The sequence below is a fragment of the Pseudorasbora parva genome, chromosome 6, assembly GCF_024679245.1.
Source record: "Pseudorasbora parva isolate DD20220531a chromosome 6, ASM2467924v1, whole genome shotgun sequence".
Lineage (NCBI taxonomy): Eukaryota > Metazoa > Chordata > Actinopteri > Cypriniformes > Gobionidae > Pseudorasbora > Pseudorasbora parva.
Window position 1 is genome coordinate 2,434,040 of NC_090177.1, and position 23,285 is coordinate 2,457,324.

Below are 23,285 nucleotides of genomic sequence, written 5' to 3' on the forward strand. Positions count from 1 at the left end.
ACAGCTTGAGCGACTCAAACAAATGTGCTCGACTACAACAACTCTTCCTCTTCTCAACATGTTCTCGGGGACGGGGTTTATGTAAATTTTAGGGATTGTGATGTCACCAACTCATTGTAGTCCTTACCGGCCGTTTGTTGTAGTTCTTAACCCCTTAACTGTCACCCCCTTTTTTGAGAATAGACATGAAAATGCACTATCCAAGGGCTGCAATTCAACAATGCATTGGAATATAAACCTAAGTTTTTAAAGAAAACATTTGGCAGATTATTGCTAAAGTGAAAGCAATTCAAAATATGAAAGTATGAAAAAGTTATGGAAGTTAAAATTTACTGTAAATAAAAAATACTGTACTAAATATTTTTTATTTTATATGAAATATATATTTAAAAAAATTCCAAATTTGAAGTTGATATCACAAAAATGTAAGATTTTGTTTCGGTGCTGTACCAAAAATAGCCACCAGGTGTCATCCACATTCCATTGATTGTTTTTTAAATGCATTTTCCTGTAAATTCCTGTCCAAATATCACTTTCATCACAAAACAGTCACTAAATATGGAACCTTGAGACTCTGACCTTTCCGACGATATGTGTTTTGTCAAGATTAGAAAAGATTTTGATTATAAAGTAGTTCAAATTAATTTTGTAATATTTTTTTTAAAAACCACCCTCTATGGGGGATTAGCCTACTAGAAGAAATTCGTCTACCATTTCCATGGTAACGCAACGTCTGATTTCAAAACGGTTTTCACAGGATGAATTTTAAGTTTGTAAGCTTTCGAGTGACAAACGTCTCCTAATTTATGATGAGTCCCCTTTTTTGAAACGGCCAATAGCGTTTCGTATACAGTTTGACTAGAGCGCAAGAGCGGACCTTTCTGTTTGGTAAAGCCAGTTTCCTCTAACACTGTTCATCATCAAAATCTCCTCCATATCGTTTTGAAATATGAAAGCATATTTACACTGAATGGTTTCCTATCACATATATAGTGTGCTATGTGCCTTTCATGTAGAAATTAGTAAATGTGTGTTAACAACTGACCGATTTCATCTTCAGCAGTGTAGGGGGCGGGCTTTAGATTCTAGAGCGCATTTTGATTGGACAGAAGATTTGACGAGAACGTGAAGTCTGCGATGATGTCACCAAAATCTGAGACTGTACATTTTAAATGCTTATATCTCCTAAATGCAAATTTTGTCATAGTTTTGGAACACACCAGCTTATTTATAACTTTAAGGCTAATACAAGGCTAAAAAACTTACATTTTGATTACAGTGGACCATTAAAGAGAGATTTCTTTAGAAGAAATTATCTCCCTTTGCTTTGAGCTTTGAGCGTCGTAACTTTGCAGATGTTGTTTATGCGCAAACAGCGACACTCTTTAGCTAAAGTTAAAAAAAGTTAAATCGTAATCAACTATCCCTTTAATATTTTCCCGCCGACTCTATACACGATGTGATTGGCCCGTCCAGATTGAGAGGAATACAGCTCAGAAGGGTATTGAGAGTTCCTAGACGACACTTGCGGGCAGATTAAATTTGCTGCCGCTAGGATGCGTCTAGATTTCTAGGCTAGTATTTTTATATATTTGTGCTGGAAACAGACACTGAGGAAGAGCATCATGTTTGCACATTCTGTGTGGTGTATTCATGTGATGTTTACAGTTGATGTTCTCTCTCTGAAAGGGGAAAATGGGTGAACCGGGACCTCAAGGGCCTCCGGGGCCACCGGGACCTGAGGTGAGAACCATCTCGCAATTTTTTGAAGATTTGACTTTGACAGAACGAGTAATGAACAAGCGTCCAGCTGAAATTTGACAACTTTTTTATTTTGAAAACCCAACGAAGAAACTTTCAAATGCCTCTGCAGACGGAACTGAAATGCAATCACAAAGTCAATTTGATTATTTAGCAATTCTGTGCTGAATTTGAAGGAAATTAAGAGGACCTGAGAGCTTGAGATTTTTATTGTAGCTAAAAAATATCATCAGATTAGCCGAAATCCTTATAAGAGTGCATTAGTGCTATCACTGCCATTGGTTCCTCAAGTATTTTGCCCATTTATTTCTCCCATGGGATTTTTAAGTCTTAGTCACAAGGAGTAACGGTCTATGAACCAAACCAATCAGCTATGAAGGGAACCACAACATTACAAACTTTGATATTAAGCAAAAAAAATTGAAAATTGGACAAAAAGAACTTAACAGCTTTAGTATATGATGCAGTGGGGGAAAAAAATTATGGAGAAATATAAAACTATTCATTTTAACGTAGTTGATAATATTTCATTATTTCAAGTTCATTGCAAAATATGAATATGTAAATGTTTAGGTATTTTGACTATGGGAGTGGACGGTGCTAAAGAGCTCTTTTGGACTGATTTGCCGCATTCCCGATAAATGCTGCTTGCAGCTTTAATTATTATTATTATTATTATTATTATTATTATTATTATTATGCCAAAAACTGATTGTGCAGACCAAACTGTAAATGCTAGAGACTTGAAACTTTGCCTGATGGTAGTCCAAAAATTAAGGAGAGGTTGATAGAGTATGAACCCGACTGGCCAGTAGGTGGCGCTACAGCAATCAAAAGCGCGAAATGGCTCATAACTACTAAACCGTTTGTCATACACTTAAGTGTATTATATCATTAGAAAACAGAGCTCATGCCGAACAAAATGTTCTGCCGCAACTCGTCGATTACTAGAATTATTGTACAGCATCATGGGCAATGTAGTTTTTCATTACAAATTTAGCCGTTTAACTAATATTTTTTTTAAATAAGTTGGAATAATGCGAACTGATAGCTTCCACTAAACCATAAACCATCCATAAGCAACCTCTGAGTTCACAGAAGGGATAACTTTGGTTCTATACCTGGAGAAAGCCAGGCGTTAGCATTCCCATTCATCTCGATGGCAGTGGCATGCGCTGTACCCGTCAGTATGCTGGTTTGGTTGTGTTTAAAGGGCTTCGGCGCATGTGGCCATCAGATGCCGACGGTTAAAACTTTTAATACAACACAACATTAATCACATTAGAGCTTGTCTTTTTTTTAAAGGAATGCCTACTTCCTTGATATTTGTGTTAGTTTTTGAGTTTGGTAAAGATGATTTATCTCTTGTTAATGCCGAACATGATTGTGGCTCTCTGTCAGTGTAAACACACGCATCTGTGCTGCAAATGGATGAAACCCAACCAGTGCAAGACTTTAGCGGCTTGCATGCTAGTTTGATAGCAGCTAAGTGGCTAGTATGTTGCCCCCTTGTGGCACTTCTGAATTATTTTTTCATATACATTTTTAATATTCAAAAGTGAGTTTGAAAGTATCCTCTATAGAAGTAAACATGAATCAAAATGGACTATTTACTGTTAATGCACGGTCCTGGTATAATTGTGTACTGAATTATAAACAGGCTGAGTAATATTTTTTTAAAGATATTGTAACTTTTATAATAGATTGGTTATTAGTAACACTATGTATCTCTAAATAATTGTATTAATAAGTATTATTATTATTATTATTATTATTATTATTATTATTATTATTATTATTATTATTTAACATTTTATTTAATCAATATTATTTATACTCCAAAAATGAATATTGTATGATAATCATTATTATTAATAAATATAATTTAAATCATTATTTAGTTATAAGTATTTATATTTAAAATATTAGTAGTAGTGTGTAGTAATATTAATAATTATAGTATTATTATATTTTTATTTAATTATAAGATATTATCTATACTCAAAAGATAATGAATAGTGTATAATAACAATAATAATGCTTATTATTATTAAGTACTATTTCATTTAAATCATTATTTAATTTTAAGATATTATTTATACTCAAAATATCATTAATATTGAATATTATTATTATTATTATAATTATTAAATATGCTCAAAATATTATTAATAGTATATAATAATAATAATAATAATAATAACAACAATAATAATGCTTATTATTATTAAGTCATATTTCATTTATATCCTTATTTAGTCATAAAATATTATGTATACTCAAAATATTATCAATAATGTTTAAAAATAATAATTTGTATAATAATAATAATAATAATAATAATATTAATAATAATTATTATTATTATTATTATTATTATTATACATTTTATATATTTATAATATCTTGCTGCATTCGGAAATTCAAAAATATTAGACTCACAGGATAGCAATAATAATATTAATAATAATAAAAATAAATATTATTATTATTATTATTATTCAAATAATTATTTAAATTAATAACAATAATTAAAATTGTATTATTTAAAAATATAATAATTTAATTAAATCATAATTTAATTAAGTACTTTAATTAAATTATTAATAATAGTGAAAACTTATTTTTATATTATTTTTAATAATTCAAATTGTTTAACAATCATTTTATTATTATTATTATTATTATTATTATTATTATTATTATTATTATTATTATTATTATTGTGCAGTTTATATATTTATTTAATTATTTCTGCATTTAGTGATATTATGAAATCAAATCAAATGGAAGCCTCGGACCGCAGCGTTCCTCTCAAACCCCATCGCTCCGCTCTGCAGCAGTAAACTCCTCTGCTTTTGTGCTCATGTGCTCATGTGAATGGGTTGTGCGTTATAAACTATACTGTCAAATAAATGCTGGCCTTCACTTTGCTTTTGGTGGCTTTTGGCTTCGCTGCTTTTGGATCTGACTCGGTCACCGTGACGACAGCTCGCTGTCAGTAAAAGCATTTCTGTTGAGTAACAGGATGGCAGAGTCAGTAAACTTATTACTTAAACTTTATTTGTCCCTTTTAAGGGAAAATAGTTACAGGTAAGCTGCATAACAAGATATCATATCCACACCAGTTACATGATCACACAGTTGTGTCCTTTAATACTAGAGTTTAAAGGGTTAGTTCACCCAAAAATGAAATGTATGTCATTATCTCCTCACCCTAATGTCGCTCCACACCCTCAAATAAAGATTCAAACGGTTATGAATCAGCGTATTGATTCATGATTCGGATTGCCAATGTCACGTGATTTCAGCAGTTTGACACGCAATCCGAATCATGAATCAATTCGCTGATTCATAACCGTTTGAATCTTTATTTTAGGATTGAACACAAACGCGGAAGAGAAGCCAATGCTGAATAAAGTCGTAGTTTTTGTTATTTTTGGACCCTAATGTATTTCGGATGCTTCAAGAGACTCTAATTAACCCACTGATGTCTCATATGGACTACTGTGATGATGTTTTTATTCCCTTTCTGGACATGGACAGTATAGTGTGCATACACTTGCATACGCTCTCGGACTAAATATAAAATATCTTAAACTGTGTGTGAAGATGAACGGAGGTCTTACAGGTTCAAATTGTGAATGCAGCACATGAGAAGGGTCAAGAGTAATTTTCTTTGCCTGTTTAAAAATAACTTTGTTTAATATGGATTGTAGATTGGGATAAATCCCCAGACCAACCACATTCATTGCTATAATCACTAGAGGTCGACCGATAGTGGATTTTACCGATAACTAGGTTGGACCAAACTTGCCGATAACCGATTAATCGACCGATAGTTTTTAAAATAGAACTGGATAAAACATAACACTAATTAAAACAGTACTGAACCATGAATATATGGTAAACTGCATATGTAAATATAAATATAATATTCAAATAATACGTTTAACAGAAAAAAATTATTATTAATATAAAAATATTACGTAAGGTAACCGACTGCAAGTCCACTTTGTTAACAAGGATGTGTTAGCTTATTTAGCTAGCTTACTAAATGCATTATTCAATATACATTTAATGGCATGTATTAATATTTGAGCAATACAATTGTACCCTAATCATTCATGTTAGTTCACAGTGCATAAAAAGATAAACAGATCAAACTAACAATAAATAATACTTCTACAGCATTGATCAACCTTACTTAATGTTTAAAAAATGAATAATATTGTATTATATTAAGTGTTATCATTTCATATTAATCCAAAAGGTGTTTTTTTAGGACACTTGACAGTTTTCTTATCAAAAATAACAAAATATGTATTGAACTCGAATGCGTTTCTGATGTGTTTATATTGTGTTATATTGTTTAACTGTTTGAGGAAATCTGATATCGGTGCCGATTAATCGGCAAAACCGATTAATCGGTCGACCTCTAAAAATCACCAACTGAAATTTAAGAGTAAATGTTATAATACAGAACCAGACCTCTATGCCATACAGTATGATAGATTCAATACAGTTCATTATAAAACATCAGCCTGACCCTCTGAGCAACTCCAAACAGTCTGAGCCTATGTAAATAGTACAATTTTTGTTGCACCTTTCGACACAGATTATCCATATGCACGCCTCATGAAAGTTTTAATAAGCAACCCCAAATATTAGTATGAGGGAACCTGTCTAATGGGCTCGTTGTTGATCATGATCACGATCATAGTAAATGGTTGCCTACTAATTTGGAATCAACAATAATTTCTTCTGTTTTTTCAACGTTAATTACAAGACTTGAGTTTTTTACTCCATGTAAGAAAGTTAGCAATCTCTGTGGTATAATATTCCATGTCCTCATCCATATACAAAAGTCCAAGAATGGCAGTATCATCTGAGACGTTTACCATGAAACCATTTAAAGAACTCTTTCTCATAAGTAGAGAAAATACTAGTTATGAAAGTAAACTAGGCCTTGGCTGGCCCTAATTTATAACACGTGGGTGTGGTCTGATGACAGGTGGGCGGAGCTGAAATTATAGACGTTTATCATCTTATTAGGTGAACATAAGGTGGAGCTCATAATGCATTTTAATGTATTTATGCCCATGTTTTGTAGGGTTTTCCAGGAGACATTGGTGCACCAGGACCGAACGGCCCCCTGGGACCAAAGGTAGAGAGAACTTTTTGCTGATTACAATCTTAAATGTTTGTTCTAGCAAAGATATCTGCTTGCCTAGATGCCGATCATATTTGTCCCTAAAGTGTGTGTGTGTGTTTGTGTTTAGGGTATTCAAGGAGCCCGGGGGCCCCAGGGACCACCAGGACCAAAGGGAACAGAGGTAAAGTGTTCATCTCCTGTCTGTCTGACTTCCTGTCTGTCTGTCTGTCTGCCTTCCTGTCTGCCTGTCTGTCTGTCTGTCTGTCTGCCTTCCTGTCTGCCTGTCTGTCTGTCTGTCTGACTTCCTGTCTGTCCGTCTGCCTGTATATCTGTCTGTCTATCTGTCTTTCTGTCTGACTTCCTGTCTGTCTGTCTGTCTGTATATCTGTCTGTCTATCTGTCTGTCTGTCTGTCTGTCTGTCTGTCTGTCTTCCTGTCTGTCTGCATATCTGTCTACCTGTCTTTCTGTCTGCCTGTTTGTCTGCCTTCCTGTCTGTCTGTCTGCCTGTCTGTCTGCTTATCTGTCTGTCTGTCTGCATGTCTGTCTGTCTATCTGCATATCTGTCTGCCTGACTGTCTGCCTGTCTGTCTGCATATCTGTCTACCTGTCTGCATATCTGTCTACCTGTCTGTCTGTCTGTCTGCCTGCATATCTGTCTGCCTGTCTGTCTGTCTGGATATCTGTCTGTCTTCCTGTCTGTCTGTCTGGATATCTGTCTGTCTGTCTGTCTGTATATCTGTCTACCTGTCTGTATATCTGTCTGTCTGTCTGTATATCTGTCTGCCTGTCTGTCTGTCTGTCTGTATATCTGTCTGCCTGTCTCTCTGTCTGTGTCTGTATATCTGCCTGCCTGTCTGTCTGTCTGTATATCTGCCTGCTTGTCTGTCTGTCTGTATATCTGTCTGTCTGCCTGTCTATTATTATTTATTATCTGTTTGTCAGTCTGTCTGTATATCTGTCTGTCTGTCTGTCTGTATATCTGTCTGTCTGTCTGTCTGTATATCTGCCTGCCTGTCTGTCTGTCTGTCTGCCTGTCTGTATATCTGTCTGTCTGTCTGTCTGTCTGTGTGTCTGTATATCTGTCTGTCTGTCTGTATATATGTCTGCCTGTCTGTCTGTCTGTATATCTGTCTGCCTGCCTGTCTGTCTGTATATCTGTCTGGCTGCCTGTCTGTCTGTCTGTCTGTATATCTATCTGTCTGTCTGTATATCTGTCTGTATATCTGTCTGCCCGTCTGTCTGTCTGTATATCTGTCTGCCTGTCTGTCTGTCTGTCTGTCTGTATATCTGTCTGCCTGTCTGTCTGTCTGTATATCTGTCTGTATATCTGTCTGCCTGTCTGTCTGCCTGTCTGTCTGTCTGTATATCTGTCTGCCTGTCTGTCTGTCTGTATATCTGTCTGCCTGCCTGTCTGTCCGTCTGTCTGTATATCTGCCTGCCTGTCGTTCTCTCTGTATATCTGTCTGCCTGCCTGTCTGTCTGTATATCTGCCTGCCTGCCTGTCTGTCTGTCTGTCTGTCTGTATATCTGTTTGTCTGTATATCTGTCTGCCTGTCTGTCTGTCTGTCTGTATATCTGTCTGTATATCTGTCTGCCTGTCTGTCTGTATATCTGTCTGCCTGTCTGTCTGTCTGTATATCTGTCTGCCTGCCTGTCTGTCCGTCTGTCTGTATATCTGCCTGCCTGTCGTTCTCTCTGTATATCTGTCTGCCTGCCTGTCTGTCTATATCTGCCTGCCTCTCTGTCTGTCTGTCTGTATATCTGTCTGTCTGTCGTTCTGTCTGTCTGTATATCTGTCTGTCTGTATATCTGTCTGTCTGTATATCTGTCTGCCTGCCTGTCTGTATATAATAATAATAATAATAATAATAATAATAATAATAATAATAGATTTTATTTATAATGCACTTTTCATTCCGAAGAATCTCAAAGTGCAACAAAGGGGAAAAAAAAAAAAAAAAATGAATAACAAGTAAAAATATAGAATACTACAAACAATCAACCAACACAGAAAACAGAACAGAAAGAGCTGATGGTGAACAGAAACAGAGCTGATGGTGAACAGAAGCAAAGCTGATGGTGAACAGAAACAGAGCTGATGGTGGACAGAAACAGAGCTGATGGTGAACAGAAACAGAGCTGATGGTGAACAGAAACAGAGCTGATGGTGAACAGAAGCAGAGCTGATGGTGAACAGAAGCAGAGCTGATGGTGAACAGAAACAGAGCTGATGGTGAACAGAAACAGAGCTGATGGTGAACAGAAACAGAGCTGATGGTGAACAGAAACAGAGCTGATGGTGAACAGAAACAGAGCTGATGGTGGACAGAAACAGAGCTGATGGTGGACAGAAACAGAGCTGATGGTGGACAGAAACAGAGCTGATGGTGGACAGAAACAGAGCTGATGGTGGACAGAAACAGAGCTGATGGTGGACAGAAACAGAGCTGATGGTGAACAGAAACAGAGCTGATGGTGGACAGAAACAGAGCTGATGGTGAACAGAAACAGAGCTGATGGTGGACAGAAACAGAGCTGATGGTGAACAGAAACAGAGCTGATGGTGAACAGAAGCAGAGCTGATGGTGAACAGAAACAGAGCTGATGGTGAACAGAAGCAGAGCTGATGGTGAACAGAAACAGAGCTGATGGTGAACAGAAACAGAGCTGATGGTGAACAGAAACAGAGCTGATGGTGAACAGAAACAGAGCTGATGGTGAACAGAAACAGAGCTGATGGTGAACAGAAACAGAGCTGATGGTGGACAGAAACAGAGCTGATGGTGGACAGAAACAGAGCTGATGGTGAACAGAAGCAGAGCTGATGGTGAACAGAAGCAGAGCTGATGGTGGACAGAAACAGAGCTGATGGTGAACAGAAAACAGAGCTGATGGTGAACAGAAACAGAGCTGATGGTGAACAGAAACAGAGCTGATGGTGAACAGAAACAGAGCTGATGGTGAACAGAAACAGAGCTGATGGTGGACAGAAACAGAGCTGATGGTGGACAGAAACAGAGCTGATGGTGAACAGAAACAGAGCTGATGGTGAACAGAAACAGCTGATGGTGAACAGAAACAGAGCTGATGGTGAACAGAAACAGAGCTGATGGTGAACAGAAAACAGAGCTGATGGTGAACAGAAGCAGAGCTGATGGTGGACAGAAACAGAGCTGATGGTGAACAGAAGCAGAGCTGATGGTGGACAGAAACAGAGCTGATGGTGAACAGAAACAGAGCTGATGGTGGACAGAAACAGAGCTGATGGTGGACAGAAACAGAGCTGATGGTGAACAGAAGCAGAGCTGATGGTGAACAGAAACAGAGCTGATGGTGAACAGAAACAGAGCTGATGGTGGACAGAAACAGAGCTGATGGTGGAACAGAAACAGAGCTGATGGTGGACAGAAACAGAGCTGATGGTGAACAGAAGCAGAGCTGATGGTGAACAGAAACAGAGCTGATGGTGGACAGAAAACAGAGCTGATGGTGAACAGAAAAACAGCTGATGGTGAACAGAAACAGAGCTGATGGTGAACAGAAACAGAGCTGATGGTGGACAGAAAACAGAGCTGATGGTGAACAGAAAACAGAGCTGATGGTGAACAGAAAAACAGCTGATGGTGAACAGAAACAGAGCTGATGGTGAACAGAAACAGAGCTGATGGTGAACAGAAACAGAGCTGATGGTGGACAGAAACAGAGCTGATGGTGAACAGAAACAGAGCTGATGGTGGACAGAAAACAGAGCTGATGGTGAACAGAAAACAGCTGATGGTGGAAGTCTCTGTTAGCTCCGCAGCACACTGTTGTCCACTCCATGTTTTAAATTTCTCCCAGCGGCAGTGTGTCCTGATGACATCGCCGAGGCACGACAGCTGAAGACCAGATGATGGGTCTTCATAGCGATTCAAACGATGGGGATCGCCGCAGCACCATGCAGGAGGCAGAACATTTTTCCGGGCACTTCTGTGGACACACCGGGGTCGGCGCAGATGTCCAAGCCGCTCTACGGCCGCAATGCAGGACGGAACAGCGGCGCAGCCGAGAAGCGGAACATCCCAACATCATGCCGGACGCCGATGACGATGGCCCGGATGACGCTAGCCCGGTGCAAACTTCAGCCACCATGCAGCTTAAGCCCAAGGGAGACCACCAGTGAGCAGCCGCAGCGAGCAACATCAAATGTCCTCCAAACCAGAACCAACCGCAGCAATTCAAACATAAACATTAGAGAAGCGGTGGAAAACGGCGAAACGACGAACAACGTCCTCTCAGTGGCTGCCAGCAATCAGCAACAGCCCCAATTGTAGCTCTGACTGTTAGACTAGTCACAAACATAAGGAAATAAAATAAAATCTAAATCTAATAGTACAGTAACATGATTTGTGGGTGGAGAAGCGGCGAACAGACAACGCCAGCGTCCTCTCCCCCACGTTGCCTAGCAATCAAATTATCTATATCTTATTATGTCTGTCTGTCTGTCTGTCTGTCTGTCTGTCTGTATATCTGTCTGTCTGTATATCTGTCTCCCTGTCTACCTGCCTGTCTGTATATCTGTCTGTCTGTCTGTCTGTATATCTGTCTGTCTGTCTGTCTGTCTGTCTGCCTGTCTGTATATCTGTCTCCCTGTCTACCTGCCTGTCTGTATATCTGTCTGTCTGTATGTCTGTCTGTCTGTATATCTGTCTGTCTGTCTGTCTGTCTGTCTGTATATCTGTCTGTCTGTCTGTATATCTGTCTGTCTGTCTGTCTTTCTGTCTGTCTGTATATCTGTCTGTCTATCAGATGAATGGTACAGTATGTGTGTGATGTCAGTGTGTACAGTGGTGTAAAGTGAGTCTGTCTGTCTTCTGCTCTTCTGTCATTGCCTCGCTCCTCGTCGAGCTGGTGCTGTGTGTGTGTGTGTGTGTGTGTGTGTGTGTGATGTCAGTGTGATGTGTGTATAATGATGGAAGGAATGCTGTCTACAGGCGATGTTCTGTGGGATCTGTTTGCTCAATGTTTACTAAAATGCTTCCTTGTGTTTTTCCAGGGAGACGAAGGCCCTCCGGGTCCGCTTGGAAAGCCTGGGCCCAATGTAATTACACTCAGATTAACACACAGGAGATCTGATGTAGCGGTGTGTGAATGAATAGAGGAAGGTTCATTGTGTGTGTGTGTGTGTGTGTGTGTGTTCATCCTCTACAGGGCCGAATCGGTCGGAAAGGTTTAATTGGTGAACCAGGACCTGAAGGCCTGAAGGTAAGTGTCACCTGGCAATCATCATCATCATCATCATCATCATCATCATACAAAGATAACCAACAGTGATTTCTATGTACAGTATTTCCAGAATTGTTCATATTATTCTCTGCTTCATCAGAATATTGATATGCTTTTATAATAATGTAAGGTTCATCATTGATGATAAATTAATATTAGTGTTTGGTTTACAGTCATAGATTGTTGTTGATGCAAGTTTTTCATTTTGTTTATTTTTTTATTCCCAGGGAGAAATTGGAGACTTGGGGAATGCTGGGAAAAATGGCCCTTCTGTAAGTTGAAATCTATCTATCTATCTATCTATCTATCTATCTATCTATCTATCTATCTATCTATCTATCTATCTATCTATCTATCTATCTATCTATCTATCTATCTATCTATCTATCTATCTATCTATCTATCTATCTATCTATCGTTCTATCTATCTATCTATCGTTCTATCTATCTATCTATCTATCTATCTATCTATCTATCTATCTATCTATCTATCTATCTATCTATCTATCTATCTATCTATCTATCTATCGTTCTATCTATCTATCTATCGTTCTATCTATCTATCTATCGTTCTATCTATCTATCGTTCTATCCATCTATCATTCTATCTGTTTATCCATCTATCCATCCATCCATCCATCCATCCATCCATCCATCCATCCATCCATCCATCCATCCATCCATCCATCCAGCCATCCCATGTCTGTGTCAAAAGGTGCCCTCAAAATTGAGCTCAGGTGCTCCAGTTTCCTCTGATCCTCCTTGAGATGTTTCTACAGCTTGACTGGAGTCCACCTGTGGTCAGTTCAGTGGATTGGACATGATTTGGAAAGGAACACACCTGTCTAGTCAAGTCACTCTTATTGATACAGCGATTTTTACAAGTCCAGTTGTTTCAAATCAGCTTCACAATGTTAACAGGAAAATAAAACAGAGTTTGATTCGGCTGTACAGACGCTCTGGAGAAAAGGGGGATGTTATCAGCTCATTTTAATTATCATATAGTGCCAATGTGGGCAGATCGGTAATATAGTTGAAAATTAAGTCTATATAAGGTCTCACAGTTAACAGTGCATGTAAGAGCACAAACCAAGCCATGAAGGAATTGTCTGCAGACTGAGACAGGATTGTATCGAGGCACAGATCTGAGGAAGGGCACAGAAACATTTCTGGAGCTTTGAAGGTCCCATTGAGCTCAATGGCCTCCATTATCTGTACATGGAATAAGTTTGGAGCCACCAGGCTCTTCCTACAGCTGCCGTCAGCCAAACTGAGTGATCGGGGGAGACGGGCCTTAATCAGGGAGGAGACCAAGAACCTGATGGTCAGTCTGACAGAGCTCCAGCGTTTCTCTGTGGAGAGAGGAGAACCTTCCAGAAGAACAACCATCTCTGCAGCTCTCCACCAATCAGGCCTGTGTGGGAGAGACGGAAGCCACTCCTCAGGAAACGACCATCTGGAGTTTGCCCAAAGGAACCTGAAGGACTCTCAGACCATGAGGAACAAAATACTCTGGTCTGATGAAGCAAAGATTGAACTCTTTGGCCTGAATGGCAAGCGTCATGTCTGGAGGAAACCAGACACCGCTCATCAGCTGGCCAATCCCATCCCTACAGTGAAGCATGGTGGTGGCAGCATAATGCTGTGGGGGTGTTTTTCAGCGGCAGGAACTGGGAGACTAGTCCGGATCAAGAGAAAGATCCCTCCTTGATGAAAACCTGCTCCAGAGCACTCCGGACCTCAGACTGGGGCGAAGGTTCGTCTCCCAACAGGACAACGAGCCTAAGAACACAGCACAGATAACACAGGAGTGGCTACGGGACGACTCTGGGAATGTTTTCCTTTTCCCAGTTGTGATGTTTCATTGAGCGAGCGTGTTTGTTTGTTTTCTCATTGTGTGTGTGAGTGTGTGTGTGCGTGCTTATGCTCTTGTAAAATCAGAGTTGGGACACAAAGATCTAAAGCAGTTTGGGAGTCTTTTAATGCGTTCCATGAGAACTTCCTCCCTCTCGCCAACTTTTCTGGAGATGTTTTGGACCCACGCAGCGATTGCGCTCGATCTTCCGATGGGAAGGCGAGACTGCGTCCCAGAGGTTTTTTTAAGGAGGATTTGCTTGAAGTACAACACAGAAAATCATGCGGCACTGTAGTTCTGCTCGTTGGTCATAATATTTGCATTCTGGTTAGTGTTGGTCTATAGTGAAAAAGCTCACGTGTGAGGCATTAGAGATCCGCGCCAACGGCCCCAATTCAACAGCAATCTGGAGAACACACGGCCTTTAATCAATGCCATGACAACACTTTCCAAATGAGCACGGCGAGATCTGACGGACATACTTCAAATCTGCAGATTATACTGCAAAAGATGCTCTTCTTACTCAGTCATTTTGTCTTGTTTCTAGTCTAAATATCTAACAATTCTAAAAATCAAGATGCATTTAATAGGCAAGGCAAGGCAAGGCAAGGCAAGTTTATTTGTATAGCACATTTCATACCCAATGGCAATTCAAAGTGCTTTACATAGAAATTAATTAAAATAGTGGTAACAAATGCATGAGAAAAAAAGAATACCATATGGACGAATAAAGAATTAAAAACAAGCATAGTTAAAACAGTCGTAAAGATATAGTAATTAAAATAATAATAATAATAAAAATATAAAAATAAATAAAAAAAATTAAAAAAAATAAGATAAAATAAAATAAAATAAAATGGTCAGATCCACAATAATGGTCTAATATAAAAATAAACATTCTTCAGTTTACAGCCTACAAACATGTACCATCTTAATTAGAACACCTCTCATTCATTTCTTTCTCAAACACGTTCATAACATCCATTTTAATCACTATTCCCTGATTTTTACTCAGTAACCTTCTTGTTAAACCCATTCTCACTCATCATACCCTCCACAGATTTACACATACTCAAACCTTATTGTCAAACTTACTATTTCCATCAAACCCAGTTTTCACTCGTCATATTTAACTCAAAAGAACATATAAAATAAACAATAACCAGAGATAAGAACAAAGGTAGACTAAAACAATTATAAAAAGAATAAAGAGATAAGATAGGGTGCAATCAGTCGGACATACAGTGGCTCAGAGCTCATTCAGTAAACGCACAGCTGAACAGATGTGTTTTGAGTCTGGATTTGAATGTGGCTACTGTTGGAGCACATCTGATCTGTTCAGGAAGCTGGTTCCAACTGCGGCTGGCATAATAGCTAAAAGCAGACTCTCCTTGCTTTGAGTGAACTCTTGGTATTTCTAACTGACTTGATCCTGCTGATCTGAGTGATCTGTTGGGTTTGTATTTAATCAGCATATCTGCGATGTATTGAGGTCCCGGCTCATTGAGTGATTTATAAACAAGTAATAGTACTTTAAAGTCGATCCTAAATGTTACTGGAAGCCAGTGTAAAGACCTGAGGACTGGTGTGATATGGTCATATTTTCTGGTTCTGCTCAGAATCCTGGCAGCAGCATTCTGTATGAGCTGCAGCTGTCTAATGGTCTTTTTAGGAAGGCCAGTGAGAAGGCCGTTACAATGGTCCACCCTACTGGTGATAAAAGCATGAACGAGTTTCTCTAAGTCTTGCCTGGAGACAAAACATCTAATCCTTGCAATATTTTTCAGATGATAGTATGCTGATTTAGTTATTGCTTTGACATGACTACTGAAACTCAGGTCTGACTCCAAAATTACACCAAGATTCCTGACTTGATTTTTTGTTATCAGGCCTTTAGCCTCAAGATATGCGTTCACCTTGAGAATTTCATCTTTGTTTCCAAAAGTAGTGATTTCGGTTTTGTCTTTGTTTAACTGAAGATAGTTTTGGCACATCCAGTTGTTAACTTCATCAATGCATTTGCACAGGGAGTCAATAGGGTTGTAGTCATTAGGTGATAGTGCTAAGTAGAGCTGGGTGTCATCAGCATAGCTGTGGTAAGCAATATTGTTCTTTTTCATTATTTGGCTCAGTGGCAGCATATACAGGTTAAACATGAGAGGTGCTAGAACTGACCCTTGTGGGACTCCGCATGTCATGGATGTCCACTCAGACTTATGATCTCCTATACTCACATAATAACCTCTCCGTTCTAAGTATGATCTGAACCATTTGAGGACCATTCCAGAAAGCCCAACCCAGTTTTCCAGCCTGTCTAGAAGTATGGTGTGGTCAACAGTGTCGAATGCAGCACTGAGGTCGAGTAGAACCAGAATTGATGTTTTGCCTGTATCAGTGTTTAAGCAAATATCATTTATAATTTTTATGAGCGCTGTCTCTGTACTGTGATGTGGACGGAAACCAGATTGAAAATTGTCAAAGTATCCATTCGAGTGTAAGAATTTGTTCAACTGATTGAAAACAATTTTTTCAATGATTTTGCCTATGAAGGGGAGATTTGAGATTGGTCTGTAGTTGCTCAGTATGGAGTTATCCAGATTTCTCTTTTTCAGAAGAGGCTTAACTATTGCAGTTTTAAGGGCGGTTGGAAAAGTCCCATAGAGAAGTGAGGAGTTTACCACTTTTAGGAGATCTGCTTCTAAACAGTTAAACACACTTTTGAAGAAAGAAGTGGGGAGTGTGTCTAGGGCACAGGTTGATGTTTTAAGATGCTGTACTGTGTCTTCTAAAATTTTGCAGTCAATAGCGTCGAAATCTGACATGGTAATTTTCCGAGGGTTTGGTATGATCTGACTGACCCCAGAGCAACTAGAGGATGTGCTGATTGCCTTTCTGATATTATTGATTTTCTCTGAGAAGTAGGAAGCAAACTCACTGCATTTACTGTCTGAGAGCATTTCACTAGGAGTCTGACTCGGGGGGTTTGTTAGTCTCTCGACAGTAGCAAAAAGAGTGTGCGTGTTGTTTATGTTTCTGTTTATAATATTTGAGAAGAAGGTCTGTCTAGCTTTGCCTAGTTCAACATTGAAAGCATGAAGGGTGTCTTTATAGATGTTATAATGGACTACAAGTTTTGTCTTCCGCCACATGCGTTCAGATTTTCTGCATTGTCTTTTCATTATTTGAACTAGATAAGTTTATTGAGGCAGAAGTCATAGTTAATAGTGAATATGTGTTCCTCATACTAAAGTGTTACCAAACTACCTCACTAACTATTAATAAGCAGTAAATTATGAGTTTATTGAGGCAGAAGTCATAGTTAATAGTGAATATGTGTTCCCCATACTAAAGTGATACCAAACTACCTTACTAACTATTAATAAGCAGTAAATTATGAGTTTATTGAGGCAAAAGTCATAGTTAATAGTGAATATGTGTTCCCCATACTAAAGTGATACCAAAATGTCTTATGCTATTTAACTTATCTTGTAAATGCATCTTGATGTAAAGAATATTTACATATTTTGACTGGAAACAAGAAAAAAATACTAAATAAGAAGAGCATTTTTTGCAGTGTAGTTGCTCGAGTGCTCAACCTCTTCAACAAACGCCTTCACACCCACTCTAACTTGATTTATTATATATATATTTGTACTTAAACATGACAAAAACACTGAGGTAGAACATAATTTTCTGCTGTCTGAGGATGCGCAGAAGCCGGAACCCAAAAGTGATGAGGAAGTAGTAGATGGTTTTAGACGCCTTCGACGGATCGGGAGTGTTTTTTTCCTCGTGTGTTTCTGTCTTGTTTCTAGTCTAAATATCTAATAATTCTTAAATCAAGATGCATTTACTAGATCAGTAAAACGACATAAGATATTTTTTCTTGTTTTGTTGAAAATAATATCTAAATGAAGTGAGTTTTTGCTTAAAACAGGCAAAATGATCTGCCAATGGGGTGAGAAAAATAATCTTATTTCTGATTGAAATCTTGTTTCTTGTTTCCGTCCCAAACAGACCGTCCCCAGAAAACCAGAAAAAATATCTCGTCATTTTACTTCTCTAATTGCATCTTGAAAAAAAATACTGAATAAGAAGAGCATTTTTTGCAGTGTGTATTTTGATGTAGTCAATGTTACATCAGATCTTTGTTCGGCTGGCTGTCGCTCGACTTTTCCAGGAAAATACGGAAAGCCTCATCAATCCCAGCATGCATTTGGTGTCTCTCCCGACGAACATCTGCGGCATCTGGCCGGCTTTCAGAAAGCTCGATGTTGACTCTTATATAATCCGTCTGTCTTCTCAGATCTACAGGGATGTAAAACAGCAGCTCTGATCATTTTCTCTGGGAGGATTTTGATGACAAATGAGTTTTTGATTGCATATTTTGGCGTTTTTGCACATCTGAGCACAGTTTGAGATGTTTTTGATCTCTTTTGTGGCTCTAAGAGGAGATTGCTGTGATCTTTTTCTCAAAACAAACTGAATCATTGAGCATCAAATCATCCAATCAGAATGACTAGTGAAGGGTCATGTGACTCTGAAGACTGGAGTAATGATGATAAATTCAGCTTTGATCACAGGAATACGTGACACGTTAAAAGATATTAAAATAGAAAGTGGTTATTTTAAATACACTGCTAAAAATGCTTTCCTTAATTAGTATTTTTGTCTTGTTTCTAGTCCAAACATCTAAAAATGTTTAAAACAAGAAGTATTTACTAGACAAGCAAAAGTAATTGTCTTGTTTTGGGGAAAAATAACTCAAAATGAAGAGAGTTTTTGCTTAAAATAAGATAAATAATCTGCCAATGGGGTGAGAGAAATAATCTTCATTCAAACAGAAAACAAGATTATTTTTCTCACCCCATATTTTAATCAAAAACTTTCTTCATTTTGAGTTATTTTTCCCCAAAACAAGACAATAATTTGTACTTTTCTAGTAAATGTTTCTTAATGTAAGAATGTTCTGATATTTAGACTAGAAACAAGACAAAAATACTAAGTAAGAAAAGCATTTTTTGCAGTGTAGTAATAACATGTCTGAATTGTAGAGGATTTTTTTAATAAAATAAAAGCAGTTTTCAAACACTGACCCCAAACTGTTGACCTTAATTTGATTTATTAACACACTTTCAAACCTTACAGTGTTCTTTGTTTTGGAAATGGCGGCTGTAGAACGGCCTTCCATGAAACATAGACATGGAAAAGATTGTCTGAGCTTCAGGCAAACGAGCCAAAGATATCTGATGTAATGATTGTTCTTTGACAAATTAACAGTCTATCCCTTCGGAAATATCCCCAGGGCTGATGGTGCATGCTGGGAATCGTCCCAAAATTGTTACTGTACCAACACATTGACAACTATGGAAAATCCTGTGTCTGTACAGGAGTGTGTTGTGTGTGATGATTTACGAGCGCTGAGGGTGCAAATGTGTTCATTCTGCTGGGAACCGACTTTATTTATTCTGTATTGTCATCATAATACATCTGTTTGTTAACAAGAAGATCAATTTAATACAACAAGTTTGATTCATTCTGTTGGTAAATGTCCCTGGAATCTGTCTTAAAGAGACAGTTCATGATTTACGCTGTCTCACTGCAAAAAATGCTTTTCTTACTTAGTATTTTTGTCTTGTTTCTAGTCAAAATATCTAAAAATTCTTACATTAAGAAACATTTACTAGACAAGTAATTGTCTTGTTTTGGTAACAAATAACTCAAAATGAAGAGAGTTTTTGCTTGAAATAAGATCAATAATCTGCCAATGGGGTGAGAAAAATAATCTTGTTTTCTGTTTGAATTAAGATTATTTTTCTCACCCCATTGGCAGATTATTTATCTTATTTTAAGTAAAAACTCTCTTCATTTTGAGTTGATCCATTTTGATCCCCAACAGACATTGCACGTGAATTGGCTGATACGAGCGTGCACCATCAGACAGAGAGCAAGACTGATATTTACTGAACGCAGACCGAACCTCGCAAAAGACTTTTAAAAATGCCGGTTGAAATAAAATGCTGCGTGAGCTAAACCAATCAGCACGTTCAGCTCCCATGTCCCGCCCTCGAAAGTTCCTGAACTTTGAAAAAGTACTACCTCGCGAGCAGGGCCGTTTGGAGGGGGAAATATTTACCCGGAACATTGTGTTCTCAATGAACACAAAAAACTCATTAATATCAAAGCTGAATATTTTTGGAAGTTTTAGTTTTTAGTTTTAGCTATTTTAGGGGGATATCTGTGTGTGCAGGTGACTATTACTGTGCATAATTATTAGGGAACTTAAAGCTACACTGTGTGATATTTTCCCCCATCTAGCGGTGTAAAGGTTTATGACCATCCAGCGAATAATAGTTTCTGTTCCTCTCAATTCTGATTTCGTTTTAACTCCTACAGTGGCCGATTTAGTCCAAGATTAACATTGCAATCCCCCTCTTCACATTCGACACGGTGCCATCGAGTGTTAAAACGCGAAAGGCGAAGCTTGAATTTACGGGTGTGTCCCTCTTTGGCTACTGTACTTTCAAGATGGAGGGAGCAACATGGCGACCGGCATCCGAACCCCTCACCCGTATGTGTTTTCAATGGCATATTATAAACTTACGAGAATACTTTATTACTTGAAAGAAGTAAATATACATTAAGGAGCACATATATTTTTGGAAGAACGAAGTGTTTTTAGCTAAGAATAAACTAAAAAAGTTACACAGTGTAGCTTTAACAAAAAACAAATTTATACCCATTTCAATGATTTATTTTTACCAGTGAAACCAATATAACATTAACTCATAAACATTGTTTTGATCTGTTCACCATCAACATTGCGTGCAGCAGCAACCACAGCCTCCCAGACACTGTTCAGAGAGGTGGACTGTTTTCCCTCCTTGTAAATCGCACATTTGATGATGGACCACAGGTTCTCAATGGGGTTCAGATCAGGTGAACGAGGAGGCCATATCATTAGATTTTCTTCTTTTATACCCTTTCTTGCCAGCCACGCTGTGGAGTACTTGGACGCGTGTGATGGAACATTGTCCTGCATGAAAATCATGTTTTTCTTGAAGGATGCAGACTTCTTCCTGTACCACTGCTTGAAGAAGGTGTCTTCCAGAAACTGGCAGTAGGACTGGGAGTTGAGCTTGACTCCATCCTCAACCCGAAAAGGCCCCACAAGCTCATCTTTGATGATACCAGCCCAAACCAGTACTCCACCTCCACCTTGCTGGCGTCTGAGTCGGACTGGAGCTCTCTGCCCTTTACCAATCCAGCCACGGGCCCATCCATCTGGCCCATCAAGACTCACTCTCATTTCATCAGTCCATAAAACCTTAGAAAAATCAGTCTTGAGATATTACTTGGCCCAGTTTTGACGTTTCAGCTTGTGTGTCTTGTTCAGTGGTGGTCGACTTTCTGCCTTTCTTACCTTGGCCATGTCTCTGAGTATTGCACACCTTGTGCTTTTGGGCACTCCAGTGATGTTGCAGCTCTGAAATATGGCCAAACTGGTGGCAAGTGGCATCTTGGCAGCTGCACGCTTGACTTTTCTCAGTTCATGGGCAGTTATTTTGCGCCTTGGTTTTTCCACACGCTTCTTGCGACCCTGTTGACTATTTTGAATGAAACGCTTGATTGTTCGATGATCACGCTTCAGAAGCTTGGCTATTTTAAGACTGCTGCATCCCTCTGCAATATATCTCACTATTTTTGACTTTTCTGAGCCTGTCAAGTCCTTCTTTTGACCCATTTTGCCAAAGGAAAGGAAGTTGCCTAATAATTATGCACACCTGATATAGGGTGTTGATGTCATTAGACCACACCCCTTCTCATTACAGAGATGCACATCACCTAATATGCTTAATTGGTAGTAGGCTTTCCAGCCTATACAGCTTGGAGTAAGACAACATGCATAACGAGGATGATGTGGTCAAAATACTCATTTGCCTAATAATTCTGCACTCCCTGTATAATTTTATGGTGCTTTTTTGTTATTTTGAAGCTTGACAGACCAAATTTAATTTAATTAAATTACATTAAAATATTACATTAAATAAAAAAGTGAAATATTCCTCCAGTGTAGATCAGCTGCTCTCTATGTGAATATATAGTAAAGTGTGATTTATTCCTGTGATCAAAGCTGAATTTATCATCATTACTCCAGTCTTTAGTGTCACAAATAATTATATTATATTATATTATATTATATTATATTATATTATATTATATTATATTATATTATATTATATTATATTATATTATATTATATTATATTACATTACACTCACTTAAAGGATTATTAGGAACACACACTAATACTGTGTTTGACCCTTTCTCCTTCAGAACTGCCTTAATTCTACGTGGCATTGATTCAACAAGGTGCTGAGAGCATTCTTTAGAAATGTTGGCCCATATTGATAGGAGAGCATCTTGCAGTTGATGGAGATTTGTGGGATGCACATCCAGGGCACGAAGCTCCCGTTCCACCACATCCCAAAGATGCTCTATTGGGTTGAGATCTGATGACTGTGGCGGCCATTTTAGTCCAGTCAACTCATTGTCATGTTCAAGAAACCCATTTGAAATGATTCGAGCTTTGTGACATGGTGCATTATCCTGCTGGAAGTAGCCATCAGAGGATGGGGACATGGTGGTCATAAAGGGATGGACATGGTCAGAAACAATGCTCAGGTAGGCCGTGGCATTTAAACGATGCCCAATTGGCACTAAGGGGCCTAAAGTGTGCCAAGAAAACATCCCCCACACCATTACACCACCACCACCAGCCTGCACAGTGGGAACAAGGCATGAGGGATCCATGTTCTCATTCTGTTTACGCCAAATTCTGACTCTTACCATCTGAATGTCTCAACAGAAATCGAGACTCATCAGACCAGGCAACATTTTTCCAGTCTTCAACAAATTTCCAATTTTGGTGAGCTTGTGCAAATTGCCGCCTCTTTTTCCTATTTGTAGTAGAGATGAGTGGTCCCCGGTGGGGTCTTCTGCTGTTGTAGCCCATCCGCCTCAAGGTTGTGTGTGTTGTGGCTTCACAAATGCTTTGCTGCATACCTCGATTGTAACGAGTGGTTATTTCAGTCAAAGTTGCTCTTCTATCAGCTTGAATCAGTCGGCCCATTCTCCTCTGACCTCGAGCATCAACAAGGCATTTTCTCCCACAGGACTGCTGCATACTGGATGCTCTTCCCTTTTCACACCATTCTTTGGAAACCCTAGAAATGGTTGTGTGTGAA

At 38.5% G+C, this 23,285-nt stretch overlaps 1 protein-coding gene across 1 annotated transcript in view; it reads left to right on the forward strand.

The window, feature by feature from the left end:
• LOC137078211 (collagen alpha-1(XXIV) chain-like) overlaps nucleotides 1-23,285 on the forward strand; it is a 247,343-nt gene that overhangs the window by 137,922 nt on the left and 86,136 nt on the right. Inside the window, exons 19-24 of the mRNA XM_067445327.1 lie at nucleotides 1,690-1,743; nucleotides 6,875-6,928; nucleotides 7,044-7,097; nucleotides 11,953-11,997; nucleotides 12,108-12,161; nucleotides 12,410-12,454. Of these exons, the coding sequence (XP_067301428.1) occupies nucleotides 1,690-1,743; nucleotides 6,875-6,928; nucleotides 7,044-7,097; nucleotides 11,953-11,997; nucleotides 12,108-12,161; nucleotides 12,410-12,454 (306 nt within the window). The remainder of the gene's footprint in view (nucleotides 1-1,689; nucleotides 1,744-6,874; nucleotides 6,929-7,043; nucleotides 7,098-11,952; nucleotides 11,998-12,107; nucleotides 12,162-12,409; nucleotides 12,455-23,285) is intronic.